The 21,078-nt window shown below is 35.4% G+C and overlaps 2 protein-coding genes and 1 long non-coding RNA gene across 6 annotated transcripts in view; 2 read left to right on the forward strand and 1 right to left on the reverse strand.

Moving 5' to 3' along the window:
* Srp68 (signal recognition particle 68) overlaps positions 1 to 878 on the forward strand; it is a 249,126-nt gene extending 248,248 nt beyond the window's left edge. For both annotated transcript variants that reach the window (XM_067116131.1, XM_067116132.1), the window contains one exon: positions 186 to 878. In XM_067116131.1, coding sequence (XP_066972232.1) covers positions 186 to 440 — 255 coding nt within the window. In that variant the 3' untranslated portion in view covers positions 441 to 878. The remainder of the gene's footprint in view (positions 1 to 185) is intronic.
* Positions 879 to 4,315: 3,437 nt separating this feature from the next.
* Positions 4,316 to 4,973, forward strand: LOC136845795 (uncharacterized). Its single transcript, XR_010855259.1, has 2 exons — positions 4,316 to 4,451; positions 4,573 to 4,973. It is a non-coding gene; the product is annotated as an uncharacterized lncRNA (long non-coding RNA).
* A 1,103-nt stretch (positions 4,974 to 6,076) lies between these two features.
* On the reverse strand, positions 6,077 to 20,132 carry Elp1 (elongator complex protein 1). 3 transcript variants are annotated; one of them, XM_067116124.1, is made up of 5 exons: positions 20,001 to 20,085; positions 16,855 to 17,005; positions 15,211 to 15,391; positions 11,742 to 11,900; positions 6,077 to 10,006 (listed from the first exon to the last, which is right to left on the reverse strand). In XM_067116124.1, the coding sequence occupies exons 3-5, from the start codon at positions 15,337 to 15,339 to the stop codon at positions 6,194 to 6,196; spliced, it is 4,101 nt and encodes a 1,366-aa protein (XP_066972225.1). In that variant the 5' UTR covers positions 15,340 to 15,391; positions 16,855 to 17,005; positions 20,001 to 20,085; the 3' UTR covers positions 6,077 to 6,193. The 3 variants fall into 3 exon arrangements, with proteins under 3 accessions (XP_066972225.1, XP_066972223.1, XP_066972226.1); XM_067116122.1 differs by lacking the exon at positions 16,855 to 17,005 and having other exon boundaries at positions 20,001 to 20,132; XM_067116125.1 differs by lacking the exons at positions 16,855 to 17,005; positions 20,001 to 20,085 and adding an exon at positions 16,033 to 16,135.
* Positions 20,133 to 21,078: the final 946 nt, after the last annotated feature.

Here is a 21,078-nt window from a genome sequence, read left to right on the forward strand (position 1 = left end):
ATGATTTTCATAATTCATCTAGTACATAACTGTTAGCATTCCTTTTCTGGTATCTTGACAATCATTCTCTCATAATGAAATATTACTATGGTACAGAATATGAAATTTTTAATCTGTTGTGTTGTCTTGTCCATATGATGGGGTAAAGTTAACTATCATTTGTAATTTTTGTATATATTTTTCAGATGTTGATTGAGCGCTTGGATGAGTATATTGAAGACTCCAGTTTAACCTCCAAACATCCGAATGTAGCACAAGTGCCATCTCCTATGACTTCTGTGCCATGTAAACCTCTTTTCTTTGACCTTGCATTAAACTATATAGAATTCCCATCTTTAGATGACAAAGTAGAGGCAAAGAAACAGACCCCAGCTGCTGCTGCTGGTGGAGGACTAACTGGTTTGGTGAAAGGTTTATGGGGTTGGGGTACCAAAAAGTAAGTCTTATCAATTTTTTTATACTGTCATAAATCTTGAATTTAAAAAAGAAAATTTTTAAGTTAGTTAAGGTAGTGGGATGCTTTTTTTTTCCTTGTAAGGTTATTTACATGTTTATGTTAAAAATCTTACAATTTGTGAAAATCTGAGAAAATAGGATTTTGTAAGTGCCTTCTGCTCGATTATTTTGCAGATAAATATCAGTAAGCGTAGATTATTTGTACAGTAAATTGAAATATTTTGTTAAGTTGAGACAATTTATAATGAGTTTAGAAAGGTTTTATTTACTTCTATATGAGTTGTTCTTAAGGAATTAAATTTGGTACACCATAAGAATTAGTTCCTCTAGGCTCAATGGAAGCAACTAATAGTTATGGTTTGATACAAATTTTGTTAAATATTGTTATAAATAGTAACATTTTTGATAAACAGTCACCATTAGCTGCTCTTTTCTCTATCCTCAAAATTATTGTAAATTCCAAACTCAAATTCAAGTTGATGCTGATAGTGGTAACAAAGAGAATTCACAGTGGGGCCAAAAACCAGTTGAAAGGAAAAGTTTTCACCCGGTCATGATACACAACGGTGGCATCTGGTAACCCTTCATGACCTCTAACGAACTCATGACTTAGCAGCTGAATCTTAGTATGTGATTAATGCATTGCTACCTCAGGCTTCTTAGAATGACATGCTAGGGCCAACTTTTAGTTTACTGCAAATGAGAGAAATGTTTATTTTTGTTCTCTGATGTGACATTATAAAATGAAAAAGAAAATAGAATGTACATTTATTTATATAAATAATGAATACCAGTAAATGATAAGCACAGTATGTAATCAGGCTTCACTTGGTCCTTAAGTGAAATGTAACTTATGAAATATATTTTCATATAAAAAATGTAACAAATGAAATATATTTGTATATGAAAAACCTAGTGTAAAATTCGTAAAAATTCTGAAAACCTAGAGAACAACAACTGAATCTCCAAAAGCATCGATGACACTTAATTTCAACTAGAGCACTTTATCATAACAGAAAATTAAAATTTTTCTTTGTAATATGTATATAATTGGAAACAAACTTGGTGCATATATAATGAATCAAGACGTATTATACCACATTTTAACTTTCTTTGTGCTATTGTTTCTGGAGATCATTGGAAGTTTGCATATGCTTGTTTTACAGAATTTTGAGTGTCAGGTTTCTAACAATTTAGAGATAGACTTAGAAATTATCACTTTGTGTGATTGTTTCTGAAGGTCCTTTTGAAGTTTGTGGATGTGTGCTCATTTTCAGTACGTTTTATTTAATGCCTGTTAAAATAGCTAAATCAGCAGAATTTCTTCCAGTAGTGGGTTGTGTTTTCATACATACTGAATTTATTGTATTTCATTTTACATATTTTTTTTTTAAACCAAGTAATATATGTCATATTATGTAGTAACGTCATTTTACAGATAATGACATTGATCATGCTGAGATGCAAGACTTATCTCAATTTTAAATGGCAGCTGCATTAGATAAGGCTAATTTTAATGAACTTTGTGGCAATGAAGGAAATGCTTTAACAGTAAGTACCCTGGAACTACAGCTGTAGTTTTTAGGTTTTAGGTGAGATGAAGAAACTGCTGTACAGGGAAATGCCTTGCTCAGGTTTTTATGAATTATTAACGAAAGCTGTTCAAGAATAGAAGTTTCATAGGTGATTGCAACAGTATTTCTTGGCTTAAAGTTTTTGCCAAGTATATGTTACCAAGACTGCCATTGCTGAAGAATGGTCATATCTTCCCAAAAAGGGTTCACACTTCTGCACTGCACAGGAGTGTGATTTGAAGGAAACTAGATATTTTGAGCATGACAGCATGTTTTTCTGTGATATCTTGTAAGGGGGCTACCACCTACATTCTGCTTTGCCCAGCGCACTGCAGGCAAAATAAAAGGTTCTTTGCAGCTTCTCTTCGGTTCCTAGCTGCATTGCTCACTACCTTTTATTTTTCGGTAGTTCCCTTTGGTCGACCATGTAGTTTCTCAACTTCTCTCACTGCATCTAGCTTAATATGTATGCACCTTATTTTTAAAGAACATTCCACAGGGAGTTGGAAGAGAATCATTTTTTAATCGATACTGGAAGAAGTGGGTTGTCCACCCAGACAGTTAGCTTTAGCAGAAGCAGTCTGGCTATGAAACCTGTATGATTATGAGGACAAAACTTATTCACATTTAGAATGGATGGGGGGATTGTTCAATTCTGAGGTTTCATGAAAAGACAAAACCACAAATGTTACTGTACTGGATCATGTTCTCATGGTTGCAACTGATGTATCATTATACAGGTTATTTAACAAATTACCAGAGGTATACACAAGCTTTACTGTTAATTCTGCAAAAACATAAAGTGTAAAACATGGCTGAGAAAATACATTTTTATCTGGATTGTGAGTTCTTTAAAAAAAAAAACAAAGTTTTGCTGTTTTGTTCTCAGCTCTCCTCAAAATTTAGTTGTGGCTCCTTGTTAACCCTTAAGGGACAGATTGAGCCTCAGTGTGAAGTAAAACAGGTTTGGCGAGGTGGACGGACTGAGCTTCAGTGTGAAGCAGAATTACGCACCACTGTTATGGTAATAATGATTCGAAACAAAGGTGCCAATACTTCTGTATGCTATAAATTCACTAATGGCAACTTTTATACAGACATGAGAGTTAGGCCATTATCAGTAATGCTTGTGACTTCAAGGGGGAAAGTACTGCATCTCTCTCTCTCACATGAGTCTATTTTGTAAATTTGCTTGTAAAAATACGAATGGGTTGCTGTCGTTTTTTGTTTTTGTCTTTTATGATAGTATGTTGCTTGTAAATTAATTTTACAAAGAAAATGGCAAAGAAATATTAGAGAAAGCATGTATAATTAAAAAAAGTTACTGAATCTTCCTTCTCGTAAATTTACGTGAATATTTTACAACAAATATGCCAAAAATTTGTTACTGCTTTTATTTCTTATCTGTTTTGATATTGTGTGAGCAGTAATAATAATTTTACAAAATGCAATCAATTTATTTATTAGAAAAAACATTTATAAGTTGGTAAAATTTACGATTGTCTTGTAAATGAGGCCCCACAAGGGGTTGTAAATAGTCATTTTCAACTTCTCGTGGAAGGTAGGGAAAATATTTTTATTTGTACAGTGTGAATGTAAGTGTCATTCTCTTTCCATTGATGTGATTTTTTTTTATTTTGCTGACCTCAAAGTTTCCCTGGTCTGGGGTGCTGCACATTGATAAATTATGCCGTCCCTTAAGGGTTAAAGAGAGTTGCACTCAACAGAACATTTATATTAAAAACAAAGGGAAGTTTTACATTGTGCATTGTTCTGGTTTTATGATGCTGAGGGATAGCCCACCTAGGCACATTACCTTGAGAGACTTATGCTACTCTAAGAAAGATCATTGGGATGCATTGGTGTCACAGTTAGAAATGTGGAGGCCCTTAATAGGATAGATTTTGATTCCATCTATGTATTCATATAAAGTCTGAACCCTTTAATGTATATTAGCCAATAACATCACATTCTTTTATAAAAGCATATCAAATCATATATATGTCCAATATTCATGACCCACAGTTATGTATCAGTCTCCTAAGCTTCAACTAGTTCTTGTGAATAGGTTGTACTAAACTTGTTTACTTACTACATGTGCTTGCTTGTTGTATAAGTCTTGATTCTTCTGTGGTTTTACCAAGCCACGAATTTTCATCCCTTTTCAATTTTAGTGCATTGTTAACTGATAAGAGATGTCTTCATTTAAGAGGTATGTACTGTACTAATAGCCCTTAGTTGTCTGCAGTCTGTGGTTTTACTAGTGTCATCTGTGAGAGTAATTATCCTTTTAATTCTTACAGGCATTTACCCTTTACACATTGACTGCTTTATTGGTAGGAGTTTTATCTTGGTTACAACTAAAGTGATGAATATTTTGTCTGGTGCAGTTGTGGAATCTTCAGATCTCCAAATACTTAAGTAAGGAGTAAACTCATTCCTGCTCTCTCCTGACATCTGAATTTGAGTCTGTTGGTTATATTGTCCATTCCTCACATTTATTTATTTATCACCTTTTTCCTATAACTTTTCTACTTTGCAGGTTGACTTCCCTTTGGAGCCTTCTTGGATTTTTAGTCTGTTGACTCTGTCCATAAGGGGTTTCAGCTGAAGCTATAATGCAAGAAAGAATACTTTTCTTAATACTTTTTTATTTGTGTGTAAGCTGTTAAAGTGATGAAGACATGGAGAAATTGAAGTTGAAAATAAGAAATACTAGAATAAAAGAGGCTTCCTGAATGAAGAATATGAACACAGCTGGAAGTGATAAGGATACAGGGCGATTAATAGAAAGTGGGTGAAGTAAAATGAGCACTCAGGAATTGAAAAATGGAAAAGCAGCAGGACCATCCAGAGTAATAAGTGACCTCCTAATGCCAACAGGAGTGCTAGTCATTAGTGAACTTACTAGAATACCATACACAAAAACCTGATAAAGGACCAGAAGATGGGAAAAGATCCTTACAGTACACAGGGAAAAGGGGATACGCTGCAATGTGGAAATTATTAGTGTGCAGAGGAATAAGACTTCTTGGGCATGCTATGGAAAGGAATGGAATATAAAATTAGGCCAAAGGCCAAGAGTTGGGGCATGTGAGGTCATTCAGTGCAGAGAAGGAAATTGAATGTAAAATGGTTTTAAAGGTGCAACAGGGTCCCTGTAGGAAGGTAGGCTGAACCTCATAAGTCCCAGGGCTTAGCTTTTGACCTAAAACATATATCCCAATTTCCCCTACTGGGTTGAGCATGCTACAAAAATATTGTTAATGGTGCTGGAGGAAGGGTCGATAAAAATTGTTGAAATCAATAATTGTCAGTTTGGCTTCATGCCTAAAGATCAACAACTGAAGCAGTCTTTTAAAAAGACAACTATGGGAAAAGTATCATACAAAAAAAAAAAAAAAGATAACACTAGAACTAGAGGGAAGACAGAGGCAAGTGTCTCAGAAGAATTTTAGATGAATGTTGATGTCCATCAAGGATCAGCACTGAGCTCTTTGCCATTTATATTAGTAATGAAACGAGTGCAGAAAAGGCATAACTTGGAGCAGCTTTATGCATCTTTTACCATTTTTCCAGCATGATACCAATGCTGTGCATTTAGAAAACTTACACCATGTGAAGAATGTTGAGTGATGATGACGACATATCCTTATGATTTTTTTTAATTGTGTACAGAACTGCAAGTAATGGGTAAGTGAACATTTGAATTTTTCCCCCAAAATTATGTTACCTTATTTTTTCTGCTTACAGTATTCGCCTTTGATATTAATCTTTAGCTATCATTAGTTAAATTAAGAATTCCAACCTTTATCAAATCATTACCAAAATCTTGGTTTCAAATATACATTTTGTAGTTAGGTATTTTAAGTATTATTTTACCATGCTGCTCCCCTATCAAGATTTTTTTTCTAAAACATGCACTGGGTGAAAACAAAGCATATTCCATTTCTAATTTAATTTCTTTTGAGGTTGGACTTTGGCCTTTCTTCAACCTAGTACTGTATGCCTAATATGAAAGGGTAAAACTGTATTTAAAAACCATAACAGTTACTATCTTTATTAACTTTCAGTGCAAAAAATATACAGCATGAATCAATGAACAATTTGCAGTGCTTGCAAAAAGAAACCGCACAACATCTAACATTGTACAAAACTTAATATTACTGGGTACTCTTATTTTTCATAAACATGTGCATCTCCCAATTTTGAGACCTACTTGGAACAGGTGCATGCTGAAGGTGTGGGTCCAAATTTTTCATTCTTTGAGCTACTATTGAAGTACTACAGTCACTTCCATTACCCTTTAAAAGATTTACGGCACCCTCTGTGGTCAACTGTGGGCCAAATTCTACATCATTTTCTTCCGATACTACATGTGCTGGCCATATCTCTTTTTCATGCTTTGTTTGTAGGCTAAGAAGCTTGACAAAACTTGACTGTAAGTGAGATGCCTTATCATCCATATTAAATGTAGCTAATATGGTTGACAAAGATGTAATTTGTGCAGTCATTTTATCTGTCTGACCTATAATTTCATGGAGTGCTGTGACTAAGCCTAAATCTTCAAATGCACTTCCCTCTTTGGTACTGTGTTTCTTTCTCTCCAATTTCCTTTTATTCTTGGTGGAGCGATATGTTCTACCAGACACTGAAGACCCACCTCTTGAACTACTAGTGTGACTTCTTGAATAAGAAAATCCTGTAACTGTGCTTGTATCAGAATACAAATCTGAATCTAACTGACCATCATCTTTTCCTTCGAGAAATTCTAGATGTTGCTTCTCCTTTATTTTGCGTACTTCAGTAAGTCTGAGAATGAAGTCAGAAAAGTTATCATAAAACCTGTCAATTTCACCAACACTAAATTCATAATGGTCTAAGATTCCAGGTAGAACATTTGTATCAATTAAATCCTCTCTATTATGTTTATATGACATTCTTATAGCATCTTCCCATTGGCAAGCCTTTACCAAACAGTCTACTGCTTCCTCTTCATTTTTCAGGTACTCTTCATAAAGAACAGCAGCGTCTAAAAACTCTCTCCTCTCTTTTAGTAATAGTACTTGGTTGGTAAGGAAATTATTCAGTGCCTCTCGGTCTGATTTTAGCTTTGAGCACATCACTAGACCCATCTTCCAATTTCCAGCCTGCTGGTAAGCATCTAAGGCTTCTTCAAAAGCACCAGACCTTGAATACATAATAGCTGCTTCATTGTAGTACTTTCTACTCATCAAGTAATTTCCATATTCTTCGCACACAGCTTTATTCATAGCTGAAGATGGAGGGAATATCTGCAAAGCTTCCTTATACAATTTCTCAGATACAATAAGCTTAAGGCATTCTTCATGATGGTCAGAGCTTTCTTTCAAACATTCCAGAGCCTTCTGAAATCTACGTAGATGGACATTAATCTTGAATTTCATGCAATTCTCATCCAACTGTTTCAGCTCATTAAGGAAAGGAAGATATTCCTTTGGGTCCTTTTGAGATTTTTCTGCAACTATCATAACCAAATCAAAATCATAAGTCCCAAGAGCAACATCAAATAGCTCATTAACATCTGAAATATACAAAAGATGCCTTATACCTTCTTCTGCAGAAACTTTGAACTGTCTGTCCAAAGAATCCTTCATTTCCTTAATTTTCCTCAAGGCAACATCCATCTGACAAGGATTCATCTTAACATAGGAAGTCAAAATAGGCAAGAGATATCTCTCCTCATCAATTTCAGTCATGGCTTTTCGAACTGCTTCACATACAATGTTAATTTTATTTTCACAGCTTTCTTTTGCTTCTGTATTTGAATTACTGTAGTTAAAACTGTACATTGTCTTGGAGACATTAAATTCATTTAAATTAGCCAAAAACAAATCTAACCAGTGTGGATTATCAACATTTTGCACAAACAGTGATGTGTGATTCATGAAATCTTGAGAATTGTGATCATATAAAAGATTTAAATCTATTCTCTGTTTACGCATCATATCAATAGCTTTATGATATTTGTGTTCATTCAATAAAGATTTCAGTATATGAACTGACAAGGGTCGAGGACTAATCACTTCTAAATTTCCACGAGGCATCTGAAGGACAATTCTGGTATCCAGAGGAATGGCAGTTACTAAACGTGAACCTCTTTCAACTTTGCGAATTCCTGATACTGAAGTATCTTCTATCTGTCCTTCACACAGCTTCCTGACAGCAGTGTGCTCCAAAGGAATAACCTGTAGTGTATGACTTGTTGTTGTTACCAACAAATGATCAGTGTGAATATGGTATGAAGTACAGTTTGCAAGTACTTGTTCATTGGCTACATATAAGCGATTTCTACTTGTTATGCCTAAAGGTACAAGTCCTTCACCTTTTACTGGACATAATGACATTTGCTGACAAACTGTTGGAAATGCAGTCTCTTTACCATTTATACATAAAGGTTCAATAATCTTTGACCTCAGATTTAACTCCAATAGAGCCCCAGAAGAAAGTTGGAGGCATGCAATAGTACCATCAGGAGCAGGGGCTATGCTAACAACTGACTCTTCAACAGGTATAACATTTTTAACTACTACCTTTGCAGCTTCCGATCCTAAAGCATGTAACTCAATCACAGCCAAAAAACACTTTCCTTCCTCCATGTAGCAAGCTAATAACGTCTTAGTTTCTGCCCAAACCCAATTATAAAATTGACAAGATTTTGGAGATTCTACCATGCTGTCTGCTTCCCATTCAATTTGATGCTGAGCAATCACTTTATGTACTTTAACACGAACATTAAATCCATTCCCACCAGACCCAGTTATCTTCACATTGCAACCAAAGTCATCCAAATTATCATTTGCATGTGCCTGGACAAGGAATGTTAGCATGTTATAACCATGCACTACACATATATTGTTGCTGCTGCAACCTGGAGGATCAATGGCTTCAAGAAATCCTGAGTCTTCAACATTCACAGAGTTGTCTGGGGACATATCACATTTTCTGGAAATGGGAGGGGCATACAAGACTGTGTGTATTTGTTGCTCAAACCTTGCTTCATATGATGACATAGGAGGTGGTATAACACACTGCCTGAAAGGTGTTATTTTCAATATAGATCCATCTATGACAGCTACCTGAGCAAGATCTGAGAGTCCTAGACCTCGAGATATGTCTGTAGTTACAGTCCAACGGTAATGATGTAAGTGTGTAGGTGTCAGAAGATGCAAAAGTAAAGGGAGCTCAGCATCCCACTGAACAGAGATCAATCCCTCTGTGAACTGAAGCTCTTGTTTCAGATACCAATGGTAGTTTCCAGTAGTCCAAAGTTGTAAGGTATTGACAGAATTCTGATCACCCTCCACTGAACCACATTTCTGCAACCAAATTAATAATGTTGAAGAGTCTTGGTTCCACATGACTTCTTTAACAATCATTTCTGTAGGTTTAAATGGCAAAGTAAATTCTTCATGTTTAAGGCCATTCTTCTCAAACAATACAATGCTATGCTTGTTTGGTAACCTCTGTGAAGATGCAATCAGGCTTCCAGATGGCTTCCAAGACAAGGCATGTTCAAGCCCATCAACAGTTTCACTTGTGTATTGCAAAATGCCTTCGCGATTAACAGTTCGAAGAAGTCTGCTTTGTGTTCCTTGTGCGACATAACTGTAAACAAAAAGTTGGCCATCACCACGCCAACTAATTCGAGGTTTCAAGTCGTCCCACTCAGTAACAGGCTTGACTTCCTTTTTTGAGACTTTTGCAGCTTGTTTTCCTTCCTTGCCATGAAACTGAGTTTCTTTTTTACCCCAACCAACATTAACAAACATATTTTCTCCAAATTCATCTTTATTTAGAGGGAACTCATTAAGAGGTTCAAAATCTGCTGTCATAATGACAACATTTCCATCGCCAGTAATCAAGACTAGTAACTCTTGATCAGGACTCCAGCATGATGCTTCAATGCCAGCAGAAACTGAACCACATAATTCAACCTGGAAGAAAATCGAGAAGGTGAACATTAAAATAACGAACTATTTCTTATTTTTTTCACACACCACATACAAACAATTCAGAAATATTTTAGATTCCAATGATGACCAAAGGTGTAAGAGAAAGATTATAAACTATGGCATTGTGTAAACTAAGACCTGCAAATTTTTAAAAGAAAATTCTTTGTTCATAAAACCCCATTACCTGCATGAGCTCAAACTCATGGTCTACAAATGTCCCAGACATTTAGTTTTGTTTAACAAACAAAACTGGATTGGTGATAACCCTGCACAAGAATGTACAGATTGTCGAGTCCCCAGTGGTTAACTGCCCCATATTTTGTGCATCTAATGGTCCCAGACCTTGAGGCTGTTTCAGAGTTCTACTTTTTTTTTTTCCTCAATGTGACAAGTGAAGAACTCTTTGCCATGCTGTGTGCATCCTTTGTCAGCTTCATGGTTTTCTTCACTATTACAAATGGTAGTTTAGGAAGGTATCTTTTTGTAAGTATTTCTTCTTTCTTGAATTTGATAAAAAAAAAACACAACCTTTATTGTTTCTCAGTTTTTTGTTTTAGTATTTTGGTATTTCATGGTGCTGGGTAATTATCTAAGTAATGAGCACTAACCTAATTGACTGATTTCTATGTTAATTTTGGTTCTAATAATTTCTGGTTTTCTATATGTCCATTAAGATTTAGGAAAGTACTTATGAAGTAAGTGTTTTCCTTATACCTCCTTTTCTTTACCAATACAATACTATTTTCTCTACTTTGGTATTAATATGTTAACTTCATGTATTTTTACATGTATTTACCTCTAGTGTACAATGACCTTTTCCTAGCTGGCAACACTGAACAGACATGTTTTCTTGTATTTTCTCTTTGAAATCTACATATACAAGCCATGTTACTAGAAAATTTGAATATTTAATTAAATTAAATAACTAACAACATTATCTTTTGAAACAGTAAGAAAAAACTATTCATGAAATAATTTTTAAAAAGTACAGCAATAAATAGTAATATAAGATGAATCCCACACACATAACAACCTCTGGATACTTAGGTATGTCTTGGCCAATAACTTCACTTTTAATGAACCTCAATGCTGTTCACAGCTCTGTTCAGAGCTTCCACAGATGACTGCTATACCAGCACTGATTCCTGGTTCATTTTCCATTTTTGTAATCCTTCAACATTAACTTGAGGCCCTCTGATTTCTACATTCAGCAAATACTTTTCAGTTACATCTTGTGGACTGCTGGCTTTGTAAGATACAGCTATTTGTAGGAAATCAACTACTGATTACCCTTAAAATTCATCAGTTTTGATATTTTGCTTCATTCCAGTCTGGGATTCCTGTGGTTTGTGAAACTTTTCAATCTTTTTTTTTTCACAAGTTTTAGCACTTGAAAGTGAGCTCTCATTTACACTAACCTCTTTCTTTTCCTATTTTTTTTTATTGACTGCTGCAATAGAGGGTAAGTTTATTGTACAGAAGTTTCATTTCTTCACTCCATTTTTAGCTTTCAAGTAATTTTTGGTATTTTTGTATGCTAAGCTTTATAGTTACCTGATGAATAGGGATCTGTAACAAAGAGATTCTATAAGCACAGCACAAGTTCAAGAAAATGGAAGTAAAAAGCTCTGCTAAACCTGGTGGCTCACTGAAATGAAGCATTTCAAATTCAATAAGATTAAATAACAGAAACATGCCATGATATATAAAACATTACCTCACATGTTTCAACTGTAACAGTGATGACATCACCCTCTTTTGTTATTACACAGATGCTATTGCTTGCAGTTACAATATCTGCACCAATAACTTCTTTTGTTGCAATGTCATGATCAGCCCAGGCAAGAGTAAATGATTCACAGTTGCCATCACTACCCTGTAAGAAAAGAAAGAGTTGAACATTAATGGTGAGGGAACATTAAAAATACACCTTAACACAGAGTACTGATAGCTAATAAAATAAGTGAAAACAGTTACTGTTACAGTCACTTGAACTTTTACTGAAAATATCTGCCCCTTTCAAACTGCACAAAAATTATAAATAATTTATATATTCCATAAGCACATTCCTTCTATTTTATTAATGTCTGGCATGGTATATATTACTTGAGAATTTAATCTTTTGCTACAAATCAAAAACCTTAACCCTTCCCAGGTAATTATACTTCACAGGAGCAAGCCCCTTACTCATCTCTTAAATTAAAAAAATCTTTTGATGCCTCAAGTTAATCAACCTGAAAGGCTAGGAGGAAGGCACTCTCAATATCACATAATATATCTACGTGAAATTATTCCCAGTTTCATGTATACCTACAAGAAGACACTCCCTGTATCAAATCATATATCGTACCTATATGATGCACTAACACCTTACCTTGCTTATGTTAAATTGTTAAGTAGATGAATGGTGATAATGCAGCCTGTTAACTTTGTTGCTCAACTGAGATTAGTAAAGTTGGTAAGTAGATATGTATTCAAGTTTTAAAGCTCTAAAGATCTCAGCAGTCTGTAACTCCTATACAGTGCTTAGCAAAAAGGGATAAAATGTCACATGTGAGATAATCTTACTTTTGTGAACAAAGTGTACTGTCAAGAAAAGATCAAAATAGCTAATAAGAGATTGAGGAGTAACAAAAAAAAGATAGAAGTGTAGGATGGGTGAAGATGGAGCTGGCTAATCAATTACCTACCCATAACTTCTAAAACTGTGCTATCATTAATGTATCAATCAACTGCTGAGTTATGTTTAGGATAAAATGACATGAAAATTGAAAGGTATTCCCCAAAATTAACAATAACCACTTCAGGATTATGAAAAATCTCATATGATGTAACAGACACTGCCCTTGGTGAAGGCATACTCTTGTATCTATCATGTCTTGAGTGATGTTTCACATAAAATGGCATGAAAATTGAAAGGGATTTCCCATATTAACCACTTGAGGAATAAGAAAATTCTCATAGATATATGAACACTACCCTTCGTAAAGGTACAGTCATGTTTCTATTAAATCTTGAGTGATGTTTCAGAGACAAAACACCATGGAAATTGAAAGGTATCTCCCAAATTCCACACTACCCATAATGACATAATGAACATGAACACTGCCCTTGGTAAAGGCTTAGTCATTATGTGAAATAAAATACTTGTACTGATCTCTTAGGTGACACACTTGTAATTACAGTTTCCAAAAACCATTACAGTAGATCACTGTAGACAGAATCTCAAGTAATCTGGGATTTAGGGGGGGGTTACCATGACACTAAAGAACTATTTTCATGAAACTGGTTTCTTGCTTTTACATTAGCTGCAAAAAAGCAAAGTAATAGACTATTAAGAAAATTTCTCTCAGTCTGAAAGAGATGGCACTTCTTGATTTTATCTTTGACACACTTGTAAAGGAGTCTTCAGAAATCTTTCAAGTATTACATTTATAGGTATGAAGTGTCTCAAGTAAACGGCACCCTCTGTATGTACCATACTTCTGGAAGGCAGGTTTATTTTACTCCCAACTCCACTGAGAATCAGAAAGGCTGGGCTAAACAAGGTAGTCATGGAATCGAAGGATGCTAGAAGAAAGTGGCTTCTAGCTTTAAAGTCAAGTGTGAGAGAAATAAAGCAATCAATAGTTCTTGGTATACGAGACCCTGAACAACCCATGCAACTCACTAATCCTGTTGTTAGAATAAAGGTTAAGTAAAAATCTCTTATATAAGAAGACACTAAAGAACACACCAAGGGTTCAACTAATTCATTTTTAGAATTAATTCGTTAGGGTCATTCTGAATTCTCACTCCACACTTCTAAAGTCACAGTCTGGTATCTCCAAAGTTTTGAAGGGATCACAAAGTTCAAATAAACTGGCTGTTATTATCCTCAATAATACCAATCTACAACTTTGATTTAAATGTGGACATTCAAGTCTTCACATGAAAAAACCAACTGTCAAGAACAAGTGGTGTTTTGTAATTCCTAGCACAGTAACCTGTAAGATATCTTTGTCTGATGAATCACAGGAACAATTCCATGAGTGACCCTTGAGATCCTTATGATTGCAAAGCAACCAACTCAAGTTCCATAGCCTCAGAAGGCTCACTTTTACAGGAATGCCAGAAGACTAAATAATACCTGACAAGGCCATGACAGACTAGTCTTAACACATCTCACAGTTCTAAGTCCACGATTCACATGTACAAGCACTATCAGGTATATAAGGTCTATTTCCAAGCTAGCCAAAGAATCTGGCACTCATTACCATTTATATTATACAATTAATACAAATGCAAATACTACTGATTATGGGATACAATTAGAAATTAAGAAAAACACAAATAAAGAGACAAAGGTAATGGTCAACTTGCTAAAACCAAAATTTTTATGAATTTACAAACAAAATAATGTAAATTTAAGCTCTTTTAAAAATGTGAAGCAGAGAGAGAAATCAACTAGAAGCTGCAAAAATCAAATGTCAAAATTACTTAAGGCTAAGAAAAAAAGACAAAATGCGAACAAAATTGTGGTAAAATACATTCGCCTGGATGCATACAAAAAATTTATCTTACAACCAAGCATGTGCAGATGACAGAGTCAAAGCAAATTGCCACACTTAAATTACAAGGAAGGAACAACATTTACTTCTTGAATACACAGAAATACTGAAAACTTAAGTAAGAAGACCAAAGCAAAAAACAACCAGCAAAAACCTTTTGTGCTGTGTCTGGACTCCGGAGACTGCTATTGCACTTTATGGTATTTTAAAGTAATGAGTTTCTAATGAAACTAACCACAAATTCAGTATCATCACTGATGATATCTATATCAAAAATCAATTGCAGTAATATTTTACCTATCCAAAGCAGAAAGTCATCTTGACTCCTGTATATGAGAATGATCTACTGTACTCCGCAAACTGTCTTTCCTGTTGATTCGAGGATTCTGTATGATATATAAATGAATAAATGACAACTACCCCTTCAGAAGGAAGAATGCCACAACCCATGTAACATCTGGTAACTCATTTAAAAAAAAAACTGAAGTTATGGCAAGTAAAAATAACAGCTTGCTTTTGGGTAAAATTTCTCAATAAAAAATAAAAATTAAAATGCATCATACAATGTTGGAAAACTTGAAATGTGTGAATAATCCAAGAAATAAGGCAAGAGAAAAATGGAAACATTTTCCTTACCGTCTCTAATGTCTCTATTCCTTTGCTGTTTACAAAGTATACATTTCCTGTAATGTCTTTGCAAATATGGCCAGGTGATGAAACGGCAACTTTATTTTTTCTGTGCTCAGTAATCTTTAAATTCCTCATTTCTTCTGTACCTTACAGCCTGATGGAGAATGACTATTCACAAATCCATGACCTGAAAATGAAAAGTTATGGTTAGTTTTCCTACCATTTTAAATCTACTATATTGTAAAAAAAATCACAAAAACCAAACATGCTACTTTTATTCACCAATAAGCCTTCTACATACTTCAAAGGGGCATTTCTGACTAAATCTTCAAGTACAAACACTGAAAATTAAGGGGGGAATGGGTTATGCAGTTGGGTGGTGGTCAACATACTGATAGTTTTTAAAAGGCATTCAATTATATAGGTACTGGGTTGTATTTGGTAGATCAGATGGGGTGAAAGCAGTATTGGAAAGGAAGGACCTTAATATCCAATGAAGTGCAAGAATGGTCTAAATACAGAAAGGGTGAATGACAGTAGTTTAGGAGAGTTCAAAGTGCTGCTGATAAGCCCTTGAAATTGAAGAATAAAGCAGCTGATTTTTTCGGCAGTTTTACTGTATGCGGATTCATCCTGAAACACAACTGTTGAAATTAAATGTAGACAGAGACCATGTAGAACAAGTGTGCAACAGCTAGTATGATGATGCAAACTTTCAACAACAAATGGTAGAATAAAAGTTGTTCTGCATGTCTTGAAACTTCCAAAAATAACATTACCAACCCAATTATTCTGCATTGGAGGTTTCACTTTTTTTTTTATTTTTACCTTTAATTTTCCAAGTCCTTCACTGATGTGAACAGTAGCCACCAACTGCTCTGTTCCTGTTTTTTTATGCATATTAGATCGCTTACAGATCACAAAGGGAGTGGGTTGTGGGCAGATCATCTGGACATCTCGGTGAACATAAAATTATCCTCAAAGGCATAATACATATTTCAAAGCAGATACAGTCCCCTGGGGAAGCAAAGCCCCAAGGACAGGAGATCTGGGACTGGTGCACTAGGATAGGTTAGGTTAGGCTACATCCCTGCTGAAGTATATATGAGGATAATGTAATGCTGACAGAGGAGGAATAGGCTTGAAACATTCCTTTATCCCTTTTTCTACATATATTTAGTCCTTGGTATGAATGGAGAATGGCCTTGCTGATGGGTATTGTTTGGAGAAGAAAACAGAACAGAAACTTCTTCTATCATTGTTTTTTCGATTTTGTATTGTTTGGGGAAAAATAAAAAACAAAAATCATTAGTATCACAGTACTAAGGTAATCCAGAAACAGCAATATAGTGAAAAGTATCCAAAACAACACTTGGTCTGCCAAGAAAGAACACTCTTGACTCATTTCTATTATAGAGAAGGTTAGCCTAAGTACACAATTTTGGAGTGAAACTTCTGAGCCTTTAAAAAGCTAGGTAATTCTATATAGCCTACAAGCTCCATAGGGGCCCGTGTTAAGTACCAGCCCCTTGGCAATGAATGTAAAATCATAAACAAAAGACAGTATACTCATGTTATCTTGTACTGCATTATATCCTTCTCTATGCTGTTCATTGCAAAAAAAAAAAAAAAAAAAAACAGGTTGCCTACCAGTAATCAAGGGAAGTCCATAGATATTGAGATTGGACAGTCACGTGACTGTCGCGTGCAAGTAAGCGCCACTGCAATGTGTTGATTCTCAGAGATATGACAGCAGCAGCGATGGCAGCAACTGCACAGACCAGCAGGGCCATCAACTGTACTACATACAAAAACAGGATCTCAAAAGAACAGGGGATCACATTTCACAAGTAACTGACATATTTTCATTCATGAAAATCTTTATAACTGTGTTGAAACAACCTCAAGCAAACATGTGTTAGATCACAGTCAACTTGCAGTCAACTACACGCCTGCTTTTTGAGCTAATAAAATAATGAATGTTGTAATAAGCTTTTCATCAAGGCCTATTTGACATTAAATTCATATAGACTAATAAATCAGCATGTACAGTTACTGTTAGCCCATATAACCATGGTTAAGTCTGACAATTTTCTCTACTACTAGTGCTACAGCGTACATAATATAATGAGGCCTAGCACTAAGGCTACTGCAGTTATAAGTGTTAATGAAGTGTTATACTGTTATTCAGCATGTTATCAATAAGGTCTCAAAACTCCTGGTATGCAGAGGACTCTGCTGAATTTGATCTGCCAGAACACCTAAAAAGGTAGTATTCTTCAATTTTACAATTATCATTTTTACCGTAAAGGATACTTCAAATTCATTGTACATTATAGCTTTAAAAGTAAAGTTTACCAAAAAGCTAGCCTACAAGTAAACTTTACCAACTAGCTAGTCTACCAAGGTTGATCATCAAATAACCAACGGTAACCTACCAAAGCGTAACCTTAGCTTTGCAAAAGTAGCTTAACTTGGCATAACCTTCAGAAATGCTTATTTTTCTATCTGTCCCTCTCCACAGACTATGAAATACAGCTCAAGTCTTGGGTAGCTTTGAAAGTCTAAGCTATTCTTACAGGCTAGCCTAACTTAGACTGTACAATGTAAATACATAGCCTAACTTAGACTGTACAATGTAAATACATATGTTGAACTGCATGTCAGCATGACTGCGACATGTTACATAGCTATATATATATGTACCGCCTGGTAATAATTGCACTTGAAGCTGTACAAATAGCATCTATGTCCTGGTTCAATGTTTTGATCTGGTTTTGTACGGTACGTACGGGGTACTCTCCCCTAAATCACAGCTATATGAACATGAATTAATGCAGATTGTAATTATATGTATGCTGTAATTAAATACATAGTTTCTCTTGTAAGATCTGTGAGTAGCCTCATAGGTTCAAATATGTCTTAAAAATGTCTGCAGGTCAGTGTAGGAAGCCTGTTGTTAATAATATGTGACGTGAGATTCAGGGCTGATTTTTATCAATTTTGTGTTTAAGATTTCCTGACAAGAACAAAGATCAAGATTGCTACCTTACTTGGGTTAGAAACTGTGGAAGGGATAAACACCCAAATGATGGATCACACATATGCAGCAAGCATCTTCTGCCAAAGTACATTTTCAAACCTCCTAGTATGCATGAGCTTAAGTTTCTACAACAGACTTCGAAGTCCAGAATATGTTAAGAGGCAACATTTTTGGCTACCACAGTAGATTTAGTCTAATAAGAAGTAACCAGAAGGAGCAAGCTGACATAGGCTATACATCAATACTGGCAATGGCAAGATTTATACATCCCTACAAAATACAATATTAACTGTATCCCTATTAATAGTATCAGGTACAGTAAATTTTAAAATCCTATGAAATGATTGTACAGACTATTGAGTATTGGCTGTTAGGTAACAGGCTATTAAACCTAGGCTATTAATAAAATTATTATGCTTATGGATGAAGCTTATATGGGATGACAGCATTGGATTCGATAATTATTTTAGCATACTATAGTCAAATTTTCCTGCCACTCAGTTTGACCCATGAATAAAGAGCGATAATAATTAGTTCTGCCTCTAGAGAGTAAAACTATAAATTTATGATGGAAAGAGAGGCACGTGAAGTCAGAAAATTGGTCAACTTTATTGCTCAAGTGTATAAAAACCACAGCAGACAGAATTAATATTTTTATTTCTACATATATTATACACTGTCCTTGGTAAATGCTGCAAAGATCATTTACCAGTCTTTAAAGACTGCTGACAAAATTGACCGTCAATGCATCATGAACATACTGTTGCAAAGCTGCCATATCTTCGAAACTTTATGGCTTAACTGTAGAAATAATATAGCAGCAAAATTAAATAGCCTACATATTGTATTTAGTAAATGGTGCAGGTAATTTTAAATATTAGCTCTGTGCTTGTTTTACCTTTTCAACTGGTTTTTTCTACACTTTTAGGGGTTCTGATACTGGCAGTGCATCTATTTGTTGTCGGCCAAATGGAATGTCCCTTAGCCATGTTTAGTATTGGCCCGGGGGGGGGTACCCATACGTTAACAAGTTATTGCACTTGTGGGCGGGATATGAACAGTTCAAAACAGACGTACCCGTGCCGTCTTGTGAAACTCGTGTATGGAAACCCCCTGTTGGATGGACTTCACGGGTTATTTACATTTTAATTACACTCGAGCGCCAAAAATCAAAGGTAAATTCATAATTGGCAACCAAAAAAACTGTAGAAAAAGTTAAGTTTGAAGGCAGTCGCCGCCGCGGAGCTACTATATAGTTCTACCATGGTGCATAAATCATTTGAGTCTTGAACGACAGCCGAAAACACGTTTTAAAGAATACACGGTTTCCCATTAGACTGTGTGAGTTGCGTCACTGTTCACATAAGAATCAACTAATAATGAGGGCACCTGGCAGTGCATGTCACAGACTGCCTGGCTATCATACGCTGTCCAATCTCTCTCCCTAGGTTATCTATAGGGAAGCCTAGCTTAGGTTCATGTTTACTTTAACGTCTTAGGTAAGCTCTTGTACATACGGATAAATAAGAAAAGATACCGATGGGGATCTACGATGTTTTTTGCTGAAATCCTCCCCCATCTCCCCAAAAACAAATCTAGGCCTAATAAATCTTAACTGGGTACAGTGCCTTCAACTGTTCTGCGAAGATATCGAGTATTTTCGGCCATTTCTGAGATAGTTTATACCCCTGGTCTGCAGTGAACCCTATCGCAGACAACAAAAATAACAAAACCCTTTTATGGGTTACCCTACCTTGAAAGTTCACGAACAATATTCAACACAATAACATAAGCAAACTGTCTGTCAGTAGCCTATGTTGCCTCACGTTGAGGTGTGGATTTGACGTTGTAAGTGCATTCCTCTGTAACGGCACCTCAGCCATCGTCATTTTTGGCTTTTTTTTTTTTCTTGAAATCTGCATCTGGAAACCCTTATTAAGGAGCCAGCAGACTATAAACCCAAGGGAACTCCACAGGGAAATCAGCATAGAGAACGAGAGAGATAAGTTATATGAAAAGGTGATAAATGCATAAGTATGACGAATAGAAAATAAAATCGATACACCAGAATTCAGGAAACATCAGCAGAAAAAGCAATGAAGCTTAAATATTCAGAGGTCAGAAGATTCCACAGTTAAACTAGACAAGTGTTCCATATTTCATCTGTAGTCAACATAAAACTCCTGGCAAAGTGAGTAGTAATGAACCTGATAAGAGAAAATTATCCAAAAAGTTTGCAGCAGCAATCTGCCTGCTGTTGCGAGCAAAATTAGCTATTTTTGTTCATAGCTATTTTGCTCTTATATTTTCTCTTCCAATTTTTTAGATGATGCAAAATATGCATTTCCAGATTGTCCCTACGTCACCTTGGTAATGTTTCTAATACACTTGCAGATATCTCGTATTTCTTGGGTTCTGACAACTAATCCAGGCCAGTAAATCTAGCCTTGCATAGCGTTGGCACTTTTGCCCATTGCGATATTCCTTTGCTTTTTACGTTATTTTACCATAGTCTGTGTATTTCTTAGCAACGTTTTCAATTAGTGCCATCTTGCTGTTTATTACTATCCGTTCTCCTGGTTCGTTTCTTTTTCCTTTCCTCTCTTAGAATATGAAACTTTGCATACTGTATTGAAACACAGGAAATCAGTCATCGTTATGCAGGAAAGTGTTGTAAAATCTGGAACCTTCCGAAAAGCTCAAGAGGCCTTCAGATTCTTTATAACCATTTATCTCCAAAAATATGATCCCCGTGCTCATCATGTAGCACATTATGAAAGTAAGTCAACTTCAGAATTTAAACCATCATCTGGTTAGGTGTCCCTTCCCTG

Source organism: Macrobrachium rosenbergii, chromosome 14 (genome assembly GCF_040412425.1).
Source record: "Macrobrachium rosenbergii isolate ZJJX-2024 chromosome 14, ASM4041242v1, whole genome shotgun sequence".
Classification (NCBI taxonomy): Eukaryota; Metazoa; Arthropoda; class Malacostraca; order Decapoda; family Palaemonidae; genus Macrobrachium; species Macrobrachium rosenbergii.